This window comes from Desarmillaria tabescens (assembly GCF_030435595.1).
Source record: "Desarmillaria tabescens strain CCBAS 213 chromosome Unknown EV420scaffold_13, whole genome shotgun sequence".
NCBI classification, from domain to species: domain Eukaryota; kingdom Fungi; phylum Basidiomycota; class Agaricomycetes; order Agaricales; family Physalacriaceae; genus Desarmillaria; species Desarmillaria tabescens.
The window spans coordinates 563,299-582,752 of record NW_026848312.1 but is presented as its reverse complement, the minus strand read 5'-3'; the positions used below and the strand labels follow the sequence as shown (position 1 = coordinate 582,752).

Sequence of the window (19,454 nt, the reverse complement as noted above, 5' to 3'; positions counted from 1 at the left end):
GTAGCTGCCCGTCAGACCAGTGCTTCGTAAACACCAGACTCGTACTACCTTGGACTGCCAAGAGGCATTAACCTGCAAAGGTCCGTGCTTCGTCATTAAGTGTGTTCGGTGCCATATTGAATGTCTATATTACACCAATAGAACACGACTTGTCCGGAATTTGTACTCGAGATCACTTCCTACGGGAAAACATTGTCTCCATCTTCTTGCAATTGCAGCGTCTCGACCATTGTTGGCTTAAAGGGCTAGTCCGGGCAACGTACCGCACAAATTGGCGCCAGCTAGCTCCAGAGAATCATTCCTACATATCATTCCTTTCATCTATCATAACTACGGAAGAAACGTAGAGCCGAATGCTCAACGATGAACAACGCATCCTTGGATATCTGTGAAATGCTCCACCGCTAGTTCTTGTAAAGCGGTTGCTGCCAAATGGCCATATCCTATCTTTCACTACCCTGTATGGGACTTATGGGAAGGAAAACGGGACAGCAAAGAAGAAAACGGTACGTGCTTCTCCTTATTCCGGTGGGGTTCACGGAAATATTCGTTCATTGATACTATCAGGACCGGTTGCGCGCTTAAACGAAGCTCTCGATGCACATGCAACCAGTCGCTTCACAATGATATGGCAAAAAAATCTGTATGATCTCTGTTACCTTCTTCTACCATCCTAACATCTGACACGCAGAACGGTTACACACTGGTAATACATGTCGCTGACTGGTCTCCGTGACACGAATTTCTTTGTCGATTCCTGCATAGACTAGCTCCTCCGAGGGGATATACGCATGCACCGCGCGATTGCATCACTCAAAATGCTGCATGTGTCTAATCAAGAAACCTCCTTAGAACACGATGCAATCTTCCGCCTTGCATCATGCGACTTGTTCACAAGACAGTGGAAATTGAAGACTGGCACGAAAGATTTTTTGAAGCCCTTCTCCTCTCCATGTACACTGTCAGGAATACAGCGTTTTCATTGTGCCGACTACCCGTTTGTCGAAATCCTTCAGTATATAAGGCTTCGACATTTGCTCGCAGAAACATCGACCTCGCTCTTACGATTTTATGCAAGGGTGGGCACTCATTCACCAACATCCTGCTTTGCCAGACTGACTTGTCTCGTCTAGTTGTTCTCTTGCTACCCGTATTCTTGTCCGTTGTGGGCGGAATTATATTGTACCCAATTGCAGGTTAGATACCTTACATACCGCTCTTTCTTCGTCGCCTGATAATCCTGTAGATGTCTCTGTGGACGTCACCGCAGACGTGTCTGCAGACATCGCTGCCGATGTCTCTGTGGGCACGGTAGCGCTACGATCGTTAGATGCGCGTGCCGTCGCCCCGACACTCGATTTTGACGAGTCTAACTGGATTTGGACGGGAGAGAGGCCGATGCCTCTCGGAGTACGACCCTTCCGCAAGGCAATCCCGGCTTCAAGGACCAAGTGCCCGGTATGCGCGACTATTATCATTTCGAGGTCGGTCTCCTCCTTTCCATGCAAGCGCCTGATACTCACACGATCATAGTGATGATCTTTATTCCATCACTGTAAACGGTGTGGAGATCGGATCAGGAAACGGTTGGACTCATCCCGCCGCATACACTGCAGGCCTGCAGCCCGAAAATGACAATGTCTTTGCTATCGCTGTGAACAACACAGTTGGAGATGCCGCATCGCTTATAGCCACGATCCTTGTTGACTATAAAGATGGCACCACCGAGACTATCATCACCGATAGTACCTGGAAGACACTGCGAACTGTACCACCGTCCGGTTGGACGAACCCTAGCTTCGACGACGCTTCATGGGGTAATGCGGTCTCGATTATGGCAGGGACAAGCACGCCTTGGGGTCAGCCGTTTGTACTCCCGCCAGCGGTCAACGTGATGGGTACGAGGCGGATCTGGACCAACGAAACTGACGCACAACAGGCTGCACCTGTTGGGCATAGGCCCTTCCGCAAGACTATCACTTCGCCCTACGGGAAAGCTGCTGTCTGTGGAAAGGTCGTTATCACCACGTATGTGTACTGCCCCCCTCTTTTCTACCGCTTTCTGACCGTAGCTCTTCAGGGATAATGCGTATACGCTGTATGTCAATGGTGGTAACATCGGTAACGGAAGTGACTGAAGATGTATGCAAGCATATTCGATCCCCCAGTTGGATCCGGACGTAAATGTCGTTGCTGTTGATGGAGAGAATCAGCCGCCCGTTTCTGGAGCTTGGGTTGGTGCCGGGATATTGATTGCATACAACGACGGGTCGTCGGAGAGGTATTATACGGATGCTTCGTGGAAGACATTGATCTTTGCGCCTCCTGCCGGGTTTGAGGAAGCAGGTACTGACGATAGCTCTTAGATGAGTGCGACTGATTTGGGGCCTTTCAATGAGTCAGGAGAGACGGTTCCGCGAGCGTAGCTCGAATCAAATCCCTATGCCTCTTTTTTCTCTTGAGTTCATGCCTCTGAAATTCTTTTCTCTATCTTTCTGAAATTACTTATAACCCACCGTCTTTTTTTTTCCTTATCCGGCGCGGCGGCGCCCAGTTGGCACTGACTTTTTTTCTCCCTTCCAAACTAATCAAAAACTAGCAGTACTACTTTGTTCGGGCTACTAACACATAGATATGCATGCTTGTTTTATCTTACAGTTGAGAACTTGACGTATTTTGCTGTCATTAGGGACAGAACTTCAGCAACAATGAATCGAGGCCCGAAGATAGATAGATAACCGGTCTAGGTCCCAAAAAGAAACGCCGGGGCTCTGCTGACACGGAACGTGTCACAGACCACAATCCCTCATGCCGCTGTGATATCCTTAGTCACCAGCCAAGAACGTCTCACGGATTTGAAGGGATTGCAGGGACAAATCATGCATAATATGTACCAGAAGGAAAGACATTGCAGTGTAAGGACCCCGATGTGGTGACACCACGGCATTTGTATAAAGCGTCGCCAGTGTAGCGTCATGAACGACGTGGGGAGCAACAATAAGGACAGTATACTAGGGTGTGAAATGCAGGGATGTGCGATGCCTTCTTTCTGTGTACAGTGAAAAGGCTCAGCAGCCTTCAATGAGCAAAGAGGAAGAGATAGCGTCAAAGAGCAAAGACGGAATCATTATACGAAACCCGTCGACAAAGCATACGAACAACGAATGAAGAAATAGCGTCCGAAGACGACATCTAGCAGACGGAGTAATTGATTGCGAGCGCAGCGAGTAGAAAGAAAGACTAGTAATCGACCAAATTTCCGTTCATCCCGCTCAACGGGGTGAGATGAGATTGAAAGTGTGCACCTATGAATATAGGGGGGAACAAGGGAAGGTGCTGGGACCAGGAGGCTTTGTGACGGCACTCCATGGCAGCAATAGCCTTTCCAGGGACACGCTACAGCACAGAGGCTATGGAGAACCATCGTGCGTTGATGCTTGGAGCAAAGAAAAGCACAGCCCCTAATTTCACTAGGACATCGCCCACATAGTTCGCGCAATATGCGGCGCAACGCCCATCGGATTAAGGTCTCTGTGAAGAATGTGCGGCATTGCCAGCACACAGTGACAGGGTCATTGTACGAACCCCCGCTCAAAGACACAAGAAAGAGAAAGAGGAGACCAGAGATGGTCAAGAGGATAGAAGATCATGGTGGGAGACCTAGTAAGGAGGTGCCAGTTGAGTGGTCTTTAGATGGCAGGGATTCACCCCGCCGAGCGAAGTGAAACATTGTAGCCACTAAAACAGGTTGGTTATACCCGGGCCGATAGACGAAACACGCTATCCTTTTCGAAAAGAAGGGGATCAAGAGCGAAAGTTGGCGGGACGATGTTGAGCAGTAGAGCCGGCGCCTTGTTTCTGAATGATGGATATGAAGACGCTGTTGCATCCCGAAACAGATAGCACAACCAGGAAGGAGGTGCGAGTTGAGTGATCTTTGGATGTTGGAGCTTCACCCCGCTCGGCGGAGTGAAAACCGAAGAAAGGCAAATAACCCTAACCCTAGAATACAGTTATTTACCGGTCATTGCAACACCATGGTTCAATGAAACACTTAGCCTCTTGCTCTCCCTCCCTTCATCCTTCATCATTAATTTGTATTGCATTGCTGATGTGTATTGTATCTTCATGTTCTACAGTAATTCTTCATATGTGACATGGATAATATTCCGAGAAATTGAGGCTTCTGTTCTAAAAATATCTATTTTCTCATGAACTCAAAATCTGACCCAGAAATGTGTGTCCTCCATCTGAATGTAATCACCCACAAAGGCCTCAATAATGTTAATGACCTTCTGAAGAACCTGTATGACAAGTTTGAGACCAGGCGCCCATTATCTGAGGAGTCTAGGGCATAGATAAAAGTGTGGTTCTGCCAAGCTATTGCCTTTGATGGACAGTCTGACAGTCCAATGCGCCTATTATTGCCCCATTGCCTCCGAATTTTATTTCTCCTCTTGCTCAATTTTTTACTATGCCTGGACATGCTAAATCAAACTTGAAAAAGTGCCAGATTACTCGCAAATGCCATGACCAGCTAATGGAAAAGGCAGTCATTGCACACAAGAATGAGCTTGCCAAACTACCCGGTGCTCCTCAGAAAGATGCAAGAAAAATCTGCAAAGATTTCGAGGCTGTATATCAGAGGGAGACTGGAAAGGAGATCTCGCTTTCTTATAGCACTCGAGTGATTCCAAGTTGCTGACTAATGAGGTTTGGGTACATGGGCCGGACTGTTTCAATGACTCAAAATAGCCCAGAATACCCACGCCACAATAATGCTGTGAAAGCGGACTTGTACCCGCACCTTTGAGCATCTTTTTTTTACTGTATCTTATTGTTGCATAGTATTACACATTCTTACATTCAAACCTAGTCAAAATTCCCAACCAATTGGAACCTACAGTAAATATCCAATTTTGCTGTTTCATTGACCGGTAAATAACTGTAGTAACCTCTTATCCTCACGATCATCGTGAACTTTTCGAGCGCCCATTGAATCGGTCTGTACTTCACCTGGAGAACCACTCAGATTTACATGTTTTGTTTCGATTATCTAGGTTCACACTGAAAGAATCAAACCGAATCTTGCAGAAGGTCAAGCTCAAACTTCGTCGAGGTTGGCCTCAACTTTAAGGCAACACTGTCGATTCGCCGTTTACAGCACCGTTCATATCAATGGCCTTGCCTAGGTAATATGAATATCTTTAAAACAGCTATATATCGGCTTTTTTGTCGTATCTTTTCTACTGCGGCGATGACGCCTGGACGCGGACGACTTGATCCTCACTAGCAGGTTTCAAATTCCTGGTCATGTAGACGTCGCAAGGTAAGTGCCAGCATATCCTTCCATTCGTGGCCGAGTACTGTTTAAGACAACAAGGGGGCGATCGCTATTGGTCAAAGCCTACAATAAAGGGCCGTATTTACATTTCCAAAAAGCAAGGCCAACATTGTTAGCTTTTTCAACGTTTTTGTCTTTGTCTTCAAATGTGGCACTGCAGATCGTCATATAAAACGCCGTTCATGGTCGGATCATTTGTCTGTCAACCCGGATTCTCCCCTCTGCTTTACCCTCCGACTGTCCGATATACATGGCAAAGCCACGGACGAAGTAAGTTGCCAATCTTCTGACTTGCTTACAAGATTCTAATCATTTCTCAGCTTCCTACAAAGGCCCAGTGACAATCCCTACCTCACCCTCAGTACGAACTTCGGCCTCCCGTACACTTGTCAAGATCTCTGCACCCGCATCTTCGAAGCACCCTCCCTCAAACACCTCCTTAAACCTGGCTACGACGGATTCCTCATCAAAAGTCTAGGCCGACCCGGTAGCCCCAGTGACCCATACCTCCCCTCACTTTTATGGGAACTCTCTCGACACGAAGATATCTGTACAATCTTCCTTGAACAGGTGAACTGGTCCTTTTTCAATCCCTCGCGACATGTGTGGCATGCCTCCATTACCGCCTTCCGCAACGTCACGTATCTCGGCTTGATCGAAGTCTCACTGCTTGGCGAGGAACTATGCTCCCTTATCCGTTCATTCCCACTACAAGGGCTAGAGCTCCATAAGTGTTCCATCACTAATGCCCTGCCATTACAACCTCTTGCCATAGATCCAGAAACGATTATGCTTAACCAGCAAGGTCCCGAGATCGAAAATCTGATTATTACTGTGGGCGAAGATTCTAGTCTTCTGGAGTTTTTCACCCAACTCTGGTCCCCGTTGTCGTTCCGCGAGCTCGGGGGACTCTCAATCTCAGGAAAGGGCGGTAGGGATAGTGCACAAGAGATTGTCAGATTGGTCGAAATCTCAGATCCTTTTGACTTGAGTATAAATTGCGACAATCTATATCTTGGTCGGTACTACCTTCTTCATTATAGATTGTGTACTAATTACCGCGCCTCTTCTAGGAAACGCACCGCCTATCCTCACCCTATGCGATGTAAGAAAACTCAGCATCTTTATTCCGTTCGATGGAGCGAAGGACTTCCAGCGCACCAGTGACTGCCTCTGGTGGTGGATAGCCTCTCTTAAAGAGGTTCCACAAGATAATGACTTCGCCGAAATATCCATCAAGTTCTTTGTGAATCGATACTCGATCACTTACCTTCCTACGGGAAGGAGTATGATTCCGTGGATCCATTTCGACGAAGCACTGTCTGACTGGAAATTCAAGTTGTATGGCAGGTTTAGTGCCATTTCTTTGAGGGCTGACGAAATGGACATGCCACCCTTCGATCCCCAGCTTTATGACGAGTGGATCCGATCTTATGCTCTGGTGAGATCTTTCACCAGTCACCTCGGTAATAGTTTTCGACGACGTGCTTAACATTTTACTCGTGATGACGACAACAATGATCCCTATGGATAGTAGCCGATGTAACAATTTCTACAACTTGTCATAGATAGTTTTCAGCAGTAGAATGTAGCCGGCAAGGACTCAGTATGTTATGACAATTATATCGCTAACACCAGCATGGCGGATCCAGTGCGAACCGATGCGGTCTGCGCGACATGGATAACATTGACCATGATGAATGTACCAAATTCATCTTCCATGGAGACTCGTAGAACATGACCACTAGACTGTCGCTATTGAATAAGATGGAGTAGCTAGGACTAAACTAGAGAGTGAAAGACCTCGGAGAGGAAGACAACAATCAGATTCAAGCACTTATATTGTCAGAATTAGCCAGACCCTGGCGCTCGGTGTGAAAGCGACTGATCGTCTCGTGGATTTGTACCACTTGTTACCCAACATCGCAAGCCGATCTCGGTTCGCGCTCAAATGTAGTACTGCTATGTTGATATTACCACTACTTCAATTATTCGCGCTACTCCTTCTTCTAACAAGACTCCATCTTCGCTCGTTATTAAGTAGTCGCCGCTTGTGAGGCCCCGTCTATAGTTCTGAGGTGTCCCGACCAGTTCCAGTAACTACGTTTGAGTCTCGTAACTTGAACCCTCCCGACCAAAGCGTCCCAAAAACGTTGCCAGGATCGTACTGCTTCTGGACATCCAACATGCGAGAGAGACTTTCTGCGCTGATAGACCTCATGAGAGCGTCCTGCTCGCCCGAAGCGTAGTTCATATAAACAAAATCTTCTAGCAGCTCCTTCTTAATAGCCTCCTGCTCAGACCACCCTGCCAGCTGTCGAATCGCAGCACGCATTCCTTCTCCATCGACAGGATCCGTCCACGAGGACATGAATATCAAAACTACGTGATCTTCCATCAATATAGTCCGAGATCTTAAGAAGGTCAGACGAACCGAATAAGTCTTCATCAAAGGACAACGAGGACGGACTACCACCGTTCCTTTCCGCGTTCGCTCGAATCATTCGTCGCGAAAGTGGCTGGACACCTAAACCCCAATGGCATCCAGCTCGTTCGATTATGGGTCTAAACAACTCTTGGCCCTTCGAAAAGATATCTAGCGGGAGTTGACTATCTACCTTGATAGTCAGGGAGAGCCACTGGTTGTACCCGCGAGTTGCAGACTCCTCGCCAGACCACTCTGCAAAGATGTTGCTCAGTTTGGTTTTCCTGAGAGTATTGAGCAGTGGCGAAGCGGATACCAGTGGCGGCGGTACACTCGAGGTGTCCATCTGGATGCGTGGGACCCAAACGACGTATTGCTGCGTAGCAGCAGACCATGTGAGAAGCACTGCGAGTGATTGATCGGGATTTTCATTCAAGGAGCCCAACGATTGGACTAGGGAGAACACCAGTGATGAAGATTCTTCTATCGCGAAGACCTGGGCGCCACCAAAGACGCTGTCTATGGGGAACACAGACATGGTGAATTGCGTGACGATCCCAAAGTTGGTACTGCCAAGTTTGAGAGCCCAGTAAAGGGTGGGGTGGCTCGTTGAGTTGGCGTTGACGATTTCTCCCGATGAAAGGACAACTTCGTAGTTGATAACGTTCGAACTGGCGAACCCGTGCCGAAACGAGAGGAACGAGATGCCTCCTGAGGATATCATCAGCATTTTTTATCTTTGTTAGCGGACGAAGTTCACGGACCACCAACGATAAATCCTCCGACTCCAACACTCGGCACCCGACCGCCAACCGTAGTGAGATTGAGAGGCTCAAGATAGTCGTATACATCTTTCCAGCGTAACCCGGAGCCTAGAGTGACACTACCGCCATTGTCGGAGATGGCAATCGTGTTGATGTTTGCGAGATCAACGGCAAATCCTTCGGTACCGATGTTAGATGCACCAACCCAGGCCATATGACCTCCACTTGTGACTGCAAACTGACACCCATGGCGTGCAGCTACAGATACGGCCGTAGATACTTGGGAGGCATTCGAGGGAAAGACCACGCAAGCCGGTTGCATGCCCCCCTGGTCAAGCGAGAAGTAGGTGCTCGAATGAGAGTCATAGTGCTGTGAACCAGGAATGGCGACATCGAGAGTCAAGGAAAGTTCCTTGCACTGATCTCGGTCAGAGGGCAGCCTCACAGGATGAAAGTGAAGCTTACGCAGCGTTCGATGTTTTCATGGGCGAATACAACAATCGAAACCCATCTGATGATGAGGAGCCAAATGAGTCCCTGCACTGAGAGAGGTCGCATCGTAATTGACAGGGTCGTGATTGACCACGCTGCGAGCGTGAACCATTCTTATATCTCACAACTATCATTCCGAAAACATCGCCGTTGATTGCATCTGATGAGAATGAGATTGAACGGCCTCAATGCGGATTCCGGGCTCCGAGGCTCTAAGACACGACTACTTAGATCAGGGCCCTGCCAGGAGGGAAAAAGATAAGACGCACCATGGTACTAATCTAATATGTTCTTTTCCAGAAAAGGTGGCCAACGAGTCGCGTCTAATAAAGTTTAATGTAATTACGGAGAAGCAAGCATCTTTAACCGAAGACAACGACGTCACATTGTTGGTGATTGAAGATGCCTGGCTGTAAGTGAGAGAACGAGTCTTGTCCCTTGACGACATGATTCAGAACATATCAAAGACACTACAAGGTCTTGCACGCCTCATCCTGTTGACAGCAGAAATGCCAACGTGGCCGCCACGAGCATGAGCAAATGTCAATATTTTCTTGGCGGTCAGATTGAGCTGACATGGCTGACATCGGGGTGTGCCAATGGCAGTACGCCTCGCTGATAAGGGCCTAAAGTTGGCAACGCCATCTTATAGAGCAAAAGTAGAGAAGGATCGAGTTCAATAACTCGCTAGAACCATTGCCGCATATTCTCCATCCTTCACTGCTCCATTCTGCGTGCTCATCATGGTTCAGTACAGTCGCTACATCCTGCAAAGAATTAATATTACTGGAGCGCGAAAACAATTTGAATACGAACCTGTCGGAGTGGGGAGAGAAAAAGAATTTATGAGTTTTATTTAACGATCTTACTTGCAAGAGCTGACAGACGAATTCGCGGTAGGACGGGCTAACAAGGTCATCGTAGTGACGGTATAAGACAGAAAAGGCCCGCCAAGTTCATGCAACCTCGAAGCCGCCGGCATTTCCAACGGCCCGATAACCCGAGCCTAGATTCTTTTGGGCCTGCCGATGCCTGCCGAAGACTCGGAAGAGCACTTGGCCGCGAACAAGCCGCGAAGGACAGAAATTTGATAGAAATCATCACGAAGGTTCGTGTCTCCGCCAGAGTTCTTACTGTCTCAATGATATTTTTTCTCTAGTAATTATCCTGACGGAAATACCAGTAAACTCGTCCCGGGGTCGTGTGAGACTCAAAGAGTCACCGTAAGTATACAATGAGTTGTTTGAAGCCACAGTATAAGCAAGAAGTTGAAGAATATCTTCTCCTTGCGTTACTTAGCTGCCTCTGCAAGGCTGATCGCTGTCGCTGCGGGACGACTGAAGATTTCCTTGCCTGCCTGCCTGGACTTTCCATTAACTCAGGCGTAAACTTCAATGCTACCCACCGCAGTACTTACACCCCTGCAAGAACTCGCATCACCATTACCACGACACAGATTTGGTAGTACCATATTTGCTTCCATCTCGTATCATCTGTCAGCAACTAATCTCCCCGTGGTCACTACGCTCGTTGATAAGCTCCTCTATATATGTCTTTGTTAGCTACCGGGCCGCTCTCGGTAGAGATATACTTTGAACACTACTCTGCCCACGCTAATACTCGATCATGTCTACTCCAGGATTCCCTAGCCCAAATCCTTGTCTTTCATTCTGGTTGCAGGGGGTCCGTTCGTCGCCTCTCATCGGACATCGTACCACTGAAACATTGCCTGCCACGGCAGATGTCGTGATTATCGGTTCAGGTATCACGGGCGCGTCGACGGCGTACTTTCTCCTCACGGGAGAGAACCCTCCGAAAAGTGTGGTCGTGCTGGAGGCGAGGGAGATGTGTGATGGTGCTACCGGGAGAAATGGCGGTCATTGCAGGCCAGACTGTTATCGAGGTGCGTTGTTATTGTTCAATTGGTTGTATAAAGGGTATTCATGGTAGTAATACAGGGTACAGTGGGTATAAAGCCAGATTCGGTAAGGAACAGGCTTTGAAGGTGATTCAGAATGAGATGGTGAGCATCCCTTAACATTGCATCGGAGTTGTTCTGACGAACAACAGGACAACCTCAACTTGGTGGCCGAACTCATTGAGAAGGAAAATATTGACTGCGATTGGTGGAGAGGAAAATCGCTTGACGTCGCCATGGACCAGGAGTGCGCCGACCAGTTTACCAGCTCGTACAAAGAATTTCAAGCAGACGGTGGTCCTATTGATGGCATCGTCGACTGGTATCCTGATCCAGCAGAAGCGAAACGTGTAAGTCTCAATCAATACCCCTACTTATTCTTGTCCTTATCCACTCTTAGCTCTCTAGAATCCCCGAAGCCGTTTTAGTAGCCGCGTTCCCGTCCGCTTCGCTCTACCCCTACAAACTGGTCGCACATCTTTTCACTCAGTGTATCGAGAAATACGGTCTCAACCTTCAGACATCTACCCCGGCCACGGCGGTGAACCCAGCTCCGAACGGGAGGTGGATCATCGAGACCCCGCGAGGAATTATCGCAGCAAACAAGGTGGTATACGCGACCAACGCGTTTACGGCTACGCTACTACCAGAGTTCATTGGGGGCATCATCCCCATCCGCGGGCAATGCTCAGCCATTATCCCTACCAAGGCGTACTCAGGCAAGAATATGCTCATACATACGTGTGCGTATCAGTGGGGACATGTACGTCTCATTCCATTTGGATTGGAGAAACTTTCTAACCTGAACTCAGGGTGGATACGACTATATGATCCAGCGTCCCAAGGATGGTATTATCATCATCGGTGGCGGCAGGTTCAAAGTACCCGACTCGGTTATTGTGGGGCAGACGGACGACAGCGTCAAGGTTCCGGAGATTACTGAGCATCTGAAGACTGCCATGCCGACGTACTTTGAAAACTGGGGAACGGAAGCGGTGGGTGAGGGTCTCTTACATGACTGGACAGGTGGGTAGTATATTATCTATTTCAGTCGCTCTTTAATCGTCATGGCAGGGACTATGGGTTACACTCCGAAAAGTGAGTGTACTTATTTGAGAAAAAATCTCGAAACTTACGAACTATCTGTAAACACGTAGTGGTCCCATTCGTCGGCGAACTACACGACAAACCTGGCGCGTTCATCTGTGCGGGTCATGCAGGCCATGGTACAGGTCTATTCCTTCAAACAAAGATCGTCTATGCTGACACATAAAACAAGGAATGGCGCGTATACCTGCATGTGCCAAAGGTCTCGCGGCTCTGATACAAGGAGAACCTTGGGAGAAGACCAAAATTCCCGAATGTTTCCAACCCACCCCAGAACGATTAGCCAGATTTCAGGCGTGACGACCGGAGAAGAATAATCATTACTCAGTATAAATGTATAACTAAGCTTGATAAGTGTATGAATAATAAAGCGTATCTATAATACGAAAGCATGTTTCTATCTGATTAGCCCGCCGCCGGCAATTCGTCTAAGTCCTTATCATAATAAAGACAGCCTCCCAATCAAACGTCCATATGGCTACGATGATCCCTTTTCTCCTCCTTCCCCTCCTCGCACAGGCTCAATCCCAGCTCCCGCTCAAGCTAGACGAACCCTGGTCCTTGAAGTATGGCGCCCAAAAAGACATGGGATTCTCTGGAATCACCAGCTACGCCCACCTGCCCTACTACAAATGCCTCGAAGATGCATCGCACTCCTTCGATATCGCTATCCTTGGTATGCCATTCGATACCACGACGTCGTACCGTCCTGGTGCGCGTTTCGGGCCATATGCAATCCGGAGTGGGAGCAGGAGACAGTTGATCGGGGACTACTCATGGGATCTGTCTTGGGAGACTAATCCAGGAAGACTGGGCTCAGAGATAATCGATTGTGGAGATGTACGTCGGTCCGAGGTTGTCTTGAATTTTGATATATTTCTGAATAGGTCCCGGTGACGCCAGTGGATAACGCAAAAGCTATCGACCAAATGGAAGTCGCGTACACGACCTTACTGAACAGGCATGGAGTCGGGGCTACTAGGACATCGGGGCTGGCGAAAGACGGCTTGGAACATCCACGTATCGTAACGCTAGGCGGCGACCATACGATTGTAAGCCGGTTGAACACGCGATTATCGTTTTCCATGTAACGGTTTGCAGGTCCTTCCCATCTTACGCGCTCTGTACAAAATATACGGCCCCATCTCCGTCATCCACTTCGACTCCCACATGGACACTGGTACCGTCGAAGGGCGGACTGACCAAGAGCGTATCACCCACGGATCGTACTTCACCATCGCTTATGAAGAGCATCTGATGACCAACACGAGTATACATGGAGGTATCAGAAGCAAGATGCGCGTGCGTATACTCGACACTGCTATTGCGACGTGAATGCTGAGAGAGACGGAAAGGGCCCAACACAAGTCACCCATGATGAGAGTGTGGGCTTCCAGGTAATCAGCGCGGAAGATATCGATGATTATGGGATCAAGAACGTAATTAAGGCGATCCGAAAGCGCGTTGGTGATGGTCCAGTATACTTGAGGTGAGGACCGTCCCCATCTCGAAGATAACACGCGTCGACTTTTATTTCGCCAGTCTCGACATCGACGTTATAGGTGGGCATCCCTTTGATGAAAATAACTGCTTCTGATCCTCGCCCTCCAGATCCCGGATTGGCTCCAGCCAGTGAGCACCAAAAATCCCCGTTATCATCACCTCTAACAGCATCGCAGCCGGAACACCGGAAGCCGGCGGATGGACCACACGCGAGATGAAGCGGATTATCCGCGGCTTGGCAGGGCTCAACTTTGTGTACGTCCTTTTCCTGTCAGAACCCATACTCTGCTGACTTCTCAACAGTGGCGCTGACATCGTCGAAGTTGCGCCAGCTTACGACCACGGTGAGCTTTAGGATTTCGACCATTTCATATTACAGTATAACCTGACAACAACTAGCGGATATCACTGGTATCGCAGCCGCCGATCTAGTGCATGATTTTCTGGTGGCCATGCAGATTGATGAACCACCAAAAGCTGGACATAAGGGGTCTCCATGGGCGGTCGAGGATCTTCTGCATTAGACAAAGGTCGCGGCTATGATTGAGCACGAACCCAGCCATTGTTTGTTCGGGTCCAAGTTGCGCCATCTACAAAGATAATTAATTGAACACAGCATGTACTTGTGAGCGTCAGAGGCGTACATAGTTTTAATAGACTTAATGTCGGAGACAGTCCATGGAAAAGTTTGTCGTTGATGCGATCAATCGCTTTCCGCAAAACATCGTCGTCCTTGTCAGTTGTGATGTGTGTAAACTTTTTGAGATGTTTAAGCTTGGACAATTCATCGAAGGAGGCCTGGAGATAAGCTTATGAGTACTTGACCTATGCAGAAAAAGACGAGCACCTACAAAACGAGGTAGAGGACCAGACCTAATAGTGACGTTTTCGATTTTCGGTAAAAGAGCCGATATATAGTCCATCAAAGGATTATATGAGGCTTGGGTGGTGCAAACAAGGGTCTTGCAGCTATCCCTCGCAGCCGAATCAGCCAGTGTTGCAAAGGTCCTCTCGATTTCCGGTATGCCGTATACGCTAAAATCGATTGAGGCAGAAGTCAAGTTCCTAGCATTCGGTACGGCGGCAATGAAGTAGTCGAAAGGAGCTGAAATGTGCTCCAGCAATTCTATGTGACGAAATACCGGCGGAGCATCATTGCTGGAGAAGGTGTCGCATTGGAGTGAGACTTTGCGAAGCGTGGGATGCTTGTCTATGAAGGTTGATATGGCAGGCGGAACAGTGAGATTTCTGAAGGCGAGAGTGACGGTGTGCATTTTAGGGAAAGAGGCCATTTCGAGCAATTCGACAAAAGCTGCTTCGTGGAATTCGCAAGTCATCCGAAAGACTTCTACGTTTTCCAGCTGAAGAATGGCAGGGACGACAGTAGTAAAGGTGTTAATATCCTGCAAGATAGAGTTGACGGCTTTGACACTGAAATGGTCTGAATTCGAATTTCGACACCCTTTCATCAATAATATGCACCTTGCCAAGTCCAAAGCTAGTATCCGAATACTTTTGATCATGCGCGCCCTCGCCGGGTCCTGGTCAATAGATGCCCTGAAGGAAAGGGCCGACACTGATTTTCCATGGCTGATGTTGAGGTGAACATCGCGGTATAACAAAGGGAACCCAATTTCGTTAAATAACTTGGCGACTCGTAGCAAGATGGCGAGCTCTCTGGGACCACTTAGCCGAACAATTTCAGAAAGGACTTCATTGGGAAGCCATCTGATGATTGACCAGGAGGACTTGTCCATTGTAGGCAGTCGGGGAGGTAGTGTTGGTTGGAGTAAAAGAGGAGACGGCAATTGCCGAAGGACTGCTCGAAATGGATCAGCCACGGTCAGTGATATCTAGGCTCGTTTACCAGCCGGCGTTTCGCCCACGTGTCACAAGCTCACCTCTCTACGTCAAAACATGTCAAACTACACCAAATAACCAAACAACCGTATAAGGAATTTGCATTACGAGGTGTAAGCTTGTGAACGTTGACTGGCTAGCGAGTCTAAGTGATATCGCGATCGGGGGCAAGAAAAACCGAGAAATTTGAAAGAAAGGATCCTTCCAGGAAGAGATAATTATTTTTAAAAAATGGAGAATAAAGGAATTTACGTGCATTAGGAAACAGTCAGAGATATCCAGATAAATCCTTAGTTGAGGCTAAGTGAGCCGGCGGCGAAACCGCCGAGAACTGGCACAACACGAACCCAAGCCAGGTGATGCTTTAGCCTAAATATTGGCACCATTCACATAAACTATATAAGCTCGAGGGATCAGGATAGAGAAGGGGGAAGGGAAAAGGATAGAAGAGTGTGGTGCTGATAGTCACACAAAGTTTAAAAAAACTTTGTACTACAGTTGCACCAGTTTCTCAGTATCAAGACAAGAACCATCTATTACGAGTTCAATATATTGTTAAACTGATTTATAACCTAAATAATTACAAGGATCGTTGTACTCGTCGCCAGCAGATTTTAACCACGTTGTCGATAGCAAACACCTGTGTGTCGTTCAAAAGACTTTGGTAGAGCATTAGATTCAAGCCAGCGTTCATAAACCTCGCCGTCGAATGGCCTGGAAGTGCACCACGTCCCCATGGCAACAGAGAATGCACCATTCAGCTTGAATTTCCCATCAGACAGAGCCTCGTCGAAGGCGATCCATGGAATCATACTCATCCCCGAGGGAAGGTAAGTAATAGACTCCAGCTCGGCCTCAACATGAATGACTATATCGACAATCTTGTTGTTCCGTGGAACTAGCTTGAGGGAGGACGTCCACCACTGGAGGCAGTCACTAGTGCGTTGGAAGTCGTTTGCGCCATCAAGGGGCAGAACGATCTCGAGCTGCCTTACTTCGGTCCACCCGATAGAAATAGACGGTGCGTCGGCTACAACGGTACCAGCATTAGTATACAAAACGCAAGTAAGTAATCACCAAAGGGACTGACCAAAACAGTAAAAGTTGGCGCAATTTACATCCAGCTTACTAGGAACCGAGATATCGACCAATCTTGCGATCTCTTTGGCGATGTCCTTACCACCTGCCATACCCTTTCCCGAGATTTTGAGATCTCCGAAGTAGAGAAATGACAACGGGGACCAGGGCTGGTTGAAGAAGTCCACAATGGTATCGCAGTCTTCACCAACAGTGATGTCCAGACTTAGGATCTGGGGACCTTGCTGGTTAGCCATGACTGTACGGGCAGGGATGGCACTGAGCGTTTGCGATGGGAAGTCATTGGTGATGGTACACATATGAATTTCTAGGTTTTGCAGTAGTGGGGCTGAACGAATGAAGGAGCATAACTCTTCGGCAAGGAGTGAGATGGAAGTCAAGATCAAATAAGTGACGTTGGGGAAGGCGGTGATGGAGGCATGCCACGCCTGGCGGGATGGAAAGGAACGCCAGTTCACGTCAGTGAGGAAGATCGTCTCGACCCCTTTGTGTCCAGAGAGTGCCGTTAGAAGTATGGGGACATACGGGTCAATAGGGCTATCCTCTGGGCCCTCCTTCTGGAGGGAAAATCCATCATAGTGGGATCCGAGGACATGTTCGAGAGAGGCCGCATTGATGATGCGGTTGTAGAGGTCCCGGCAGTTGTATGAGAGGCCATAATTTGTGCTGAGTGTGTGGTAGGGCATGTCCCTAGGAGGCCCTTGCGAGAAACTGGGAATGAGGTTAGGGTGTTGTAGGCGATATCAAAAACCAGCAACGTACGTTAACAGTGGGTTCGCCATGCCTATAGACGTTGAATCGGAGAGAAGAAGTGCTGAAGAGATGACTTCAACACGGGTGACATTTTATATGGCAGTCTGCATAGCTGTGCCACCTTTTGGAAGGCAAAATAAGACAAGAATAACATTGCAAAGAGCCAGCATTGTTAGATTTTCAATGTTTTCTTTGAATGAGAAGGCGTGATTCCGGTTGTGCCGATTCCAAGGCGAAACAAAAATTCATAGACGATCTTCATTGTTCAGCAGTGAAATGAAGCATAGTAAGGTGGCACTTGCCTTGACTCGGAGGGAATCTGAGACTTTAAAATACGATCTAAGTAGACAATAAGTACTCAAGTAGCTGCTCTGTAAGTATTCAGGTTCTCCGAAAAAACCTGCAGGGTAAGGCTATTAATATGAACGGTGTTGGAAATGGTGAATCGACGATGTCGTGTAGACAAACCTTGACAACGGTGGGGAAACGATTTGATGTAAAGTTCCTCGGCTTATCGCGCGAAGGACAATCAGTTTCGCCAGTCGCTTGAGAAGTTGGCGACTTGATTGAAACTTCACGCTGCGCAGTGGTCGTTTGAGACAAAGCCTTATGGTTCTATGGTCAGGGTTGCGATCCTTGCCTTCAAGTTCCTCTCACGCCGTTCCAGTCCACAGTTCATCACGACTGCTCGTAACTGACTGTCAGGTCGGCTTGCAATAGACGTAGGCGCATAACTCGTAAAATCTTGTAAGAAGTAAAGTCATCAACTGTGAAATCAAATAACTACGCACATTTTACAGCCCGAATAGAAGTAACTTAGAAGGGAGAAAATATGTGAACTTGCTGAACAAAAGAAAGAATGAGGATATAGTTATCAAAAGATAGAGATCAAGGCCTTTGTAGAAGATAACTCGAATAAAAAGTGGATGAAAGCTATTCAAGCTAAGCCGGCGGAACGCTCACCACCGACTGCAAAGCCCCAAAATCGGGTGGACTGATCCAAGAGCGATCATCAGTAGCGGCCTGCTCAAACCCAACGGGAGGCGAAGATTTTAAAGTCTTCCACGAGGCATTTGTATAATACCTCTCCGATGGCCCGTCACTCTACGCAATCAAGATACTGGCGACAACCCAAGCCTTAGAAAGGGGAGGTTGGTTCTCTCCATCGACAGCAACGACATTGACATATGGCGTATACGCATTATCCCTAGAGCCAATGGTCAGATGGCGGCAGGAGAAAAAGCAAAGATAGGACACATACGCAGTGACAACAACCTTTCCACAGACAGCAGCCTTCCCGTAGAGCGAAGTGATGGTCTTGCGCAATGGTCTGTGCTCAATAGGCTCATACCCATTTGCATCAGTTTTGTTGGTCCAGATCTGTCTCGTACCCGTCATGCTCATCACTGGCGGGAGTACAAACGGCTGACCCCAAGGCGTGCTTGTTCCTGCCAGAATCGAGACTGTGTTACCCCATGGAGCGTCGTCGAAGCTGGGATTCGTCCAGCCCGAAGGTAGTACAGTTCGCAGTGTCTTCCACGTACTATCGGTGTAGTTTCAGTGGTGCCATCTTTATAATCAACAAGGATCGTGGCACGGCATCTCTGTATGTGCTGTTCCCAGCGATGGCAAGGACGTTGTCGTTTTCGGGCTGCAGGCCTACAGTGTAGACAGCGGGATGAGTCCAACCGTTTCCTGATCCGATCTCCACACCGTTTACAGTAATGGAATAAAGATCATCGCTATGATCGTGTGAGTATCAGGCGCTTGTATGGAAAGGAGGAGACTGACCTCGAAACGATGATAGTCGCGCATACTGGACACTTGGTCCTTGAAGCCGGGATTGTCTTGCGGAAGGGTCGTACTCCGAGAGGCATTGGCTGCTCTCCCGTCAAAAGCGAGTGTCGGAGCGACGACACGCACATCTAACGATCGTAGCGCTACCGTGCCTGCAGATACGTCTGGGGTGACGTCCACAGAGACATCTACAGGATTATCAGGCGACGAAGAAAAAGCGGTATGTAAAGTATCTAACCTTGAAATGCACGATGTGCACGCACGGTTCTCGAAAGGACATGTAGTATGGTGTCTTGCGTGGAATCAGATAGGCGTTCGTCCGAGTAACAAGGGTGCAAAAAAAAGAGAAAGTGCCATTCCACGTATATAAGTTGGTACAGAGTGCCTAGACTC

At 48.2% G+C, this 19,454-nt stretch overlaps 9 protein-coding genes across 9 annotated transcripts; 5 read left to right on the top strand and 4 right to left on the bottom strand.

Moving 5' to 3' along the window:
• Positions 1-672: 672 nt before the first annotated feature.
• EV420DRAFT_1763087 (uncharacterized protein) lies at positions 673-2,366 on the top strand (the record flags this gene model as incomplete). Its single annotated transcript, XM_060480726.1, has 6 exons — positions 673-1,079; positions 1,134-1,196; positions 1,247-1,484; positions 1,534-2,028; positions 2,081-2,121; positions 2,152-2,366. The coding sequence occupies exons 1-6, from the start codon at positions 881-883 to the stop codon at positions 2,364-2,366; spliced, it is 1,251 nt and encodes a 416-aa protein (XP_060332273.1). The 5' UTR covers positions 673-880.
• A 2,105-nt stretch (positions 2,367-4,471) lies between these two features.
• Positions 4,472-4,760, top strand: EV420DRAFT_1535305 (uncharacterized protein; the record flags this gene model as incomplete). The annotated part of the gene is made up of 1 exon (XM_060472831.1): positions 4,472-4,760. One exon carries the CDS (start codon positions 4,475-4,477, stop codon positions 4,703-4,705), a length of 231 nt encoding a protein of 76 aa, XP_060332272.1. The 3' UTR covers positions 4,706-4,760.
• Positions 4,761-5,594: 834 nt separating this feature from the next.
• Positions 5,595-6,836, top strand: EV420DRAFT_1641475 (uncharacterized protein; the record flags this gene model as incomplete). Its single annotated transcript, XM_060477240.1, has 3 exons — positions 5,595-5,614; positions 5,665-6,362; positions 6,418-6,836. 3 exons carry the CDS (start codon positions 5,595-5,597, stop codon positions 6,834-6,836), a joined length of 1,137 nt encoding a protein of 378 aa, XP_060332271.1.
• A 573-nt stretch (positions 6,837-7,409) lies between these two features.
• On the bottom strand, positions 7,410-9,091 carry EV420DRAFT_1641474 (uncharacterized protein; the record flags this gene model as incomplete). The annotated part of the gene is made up of 4 exons (XM_060477239.1): positions 7,410-7,726; positions 7,779-8,480; positions 8,534-8,951; positions 8,999-9,091. 4 exons carry the CDS (start codon positions 9,089-9,091, stop codon positions 7,410-7,412), a joined length of 1,530 nt encoding a protein of 509 aa, XP_060332270.1.
• A 1,480-nt stretch (positions 9,092-10,571) lies between these two features.
• Positions 10,572-12,484, top strand: EV420DRAFT_253498 (FAD dependent oxidoreductase). Its single transcript, XM_060481414.1, has 8 exons — positions 10,572-10,928; positions 10,984-11,048; positions 11,096-11,293; positions 11,344-11,706; positions 11,756-11,969; positions 12,018-12,041; positions 12,101-12,169; positions 12,223-12,484. The coding sequence occupies exons 1-8, from the start codon at positions 10,652-10,654 to the stop codon at positions 12,348-12,350; spliced, it is 1,338 nt and encodes a 445-aa protein (XP_060332269.1). The 5' UTR covers positions 10,572-10,651; the 3' UTR covers positions 12,351-12,484.
• Positions 12,485-12,533: 49 nt separating this feature from the next.
• EV420DRAFT_1268202 (arginase deacetylase) lies at positions 12,534-14,077 on the top strand (the record flags this gene model as incomplete). Its single annotated transcript, XM_060467434.1, has 9 exons — positions 12,534-12,890; positions 12,938-13,102; positions 13,152-13,352; positions 13,406-13,539; positions 13,593-13,612; positions 13,662-13,682; positions 13,730-13,808; positions 13,857-13,897; positions 13,953-14,077. The coding sequence occupies 9 exons, from the start codon at positions 12,534-12,536 to the stop codon at positions 14,075-14,077; spliced, it is 1,143 nt and encodes a 380-aa protein (XP_060332268.1).
• EV420DRAFT_1673185 (uncharacterized protein) lies at positions 13,980-15,310 on the bottom strand (the record flags this gene model as incomplete). The annotated part of the gene is made up of 3 exons (XM_060479103.1): positions 13,980-14,143; positions 14,198-14,351; positions 14,405-15,310. 3 exons carry the CDS (start codon positions 15,308-15,310, stop codon positions 14,091-14,093), a joined length of 1,113 nt encoding a protein of 370 aa, XP_060332267.1. The 3' UTR covers positions 13,980-14,090.
• Positions 15,311-16,027: 717 nt separating this feature from the next.
• On the bottom strand, positions 16,028-17,293 carry EV420DRAFT_1641470 (uncharacterized protein; the record flags this gene model as incomplete). Its single annotated transcript, XM_060477238.1, has 3 exons — positions 16,028-16,443; positions 16,504-17,222; positions 17,274-17,293. 3 exons carry the CDS (start codon positions 17,291-17,293, stop codon positions 16,028-16,030), a joined length of 1,155 nt encoding a protein of 384 aa, XP_060332266.1.
• Positions 17,294-18,368: 1,075 nt separating this feature from the next.
• Positions 18,369-19,141, bottom strand: EV420DRAFT_1641469 (uncharacterized protein; the record flags this gene model as incomplete). The annotated part of the gene is made up of 4 exons (XM_060477237.1): positions 18,369-18,471; positions 18,526-18,756; positions 18,809-19,006; positions 19,056-19,141. The coding sequence occupies 4 exons, from the start codon at positions 19,139-19,141 to the stop codon at positions 18,369-18,371; spliced, it is 618 nt and encodes a 205-aa protein (XP_060332265.1).
• Positions 19,142-19,454: the final 313 nt, after the last annotated feature.

Excerpts from the sequence above, each read along its gene's own strand:
- EV420DRAFT_253498 (XM_060481414.1), top strand. The coding sequence starts at position 10,652 with ATGTCTACTCCAGGATTCCCTAGCCCAAATCCTTGTCTTTCATTCTGG. Across the intron at positions 11,707-11,755 it reads GTGCGTATCAGTGGGGACAT|GGTGGATACGACTATATGAT; the intron begins GTACGTCTCATT and ends ACCTGAACTCAG. Across the intron at positions 12,170-12,222 it reads TGCGGGTCATGCAGGCCATG|GAATGGCGCGTATACCTGCA; the intron begins GTACAGGTCTAT and ends ACATAAAACAAG.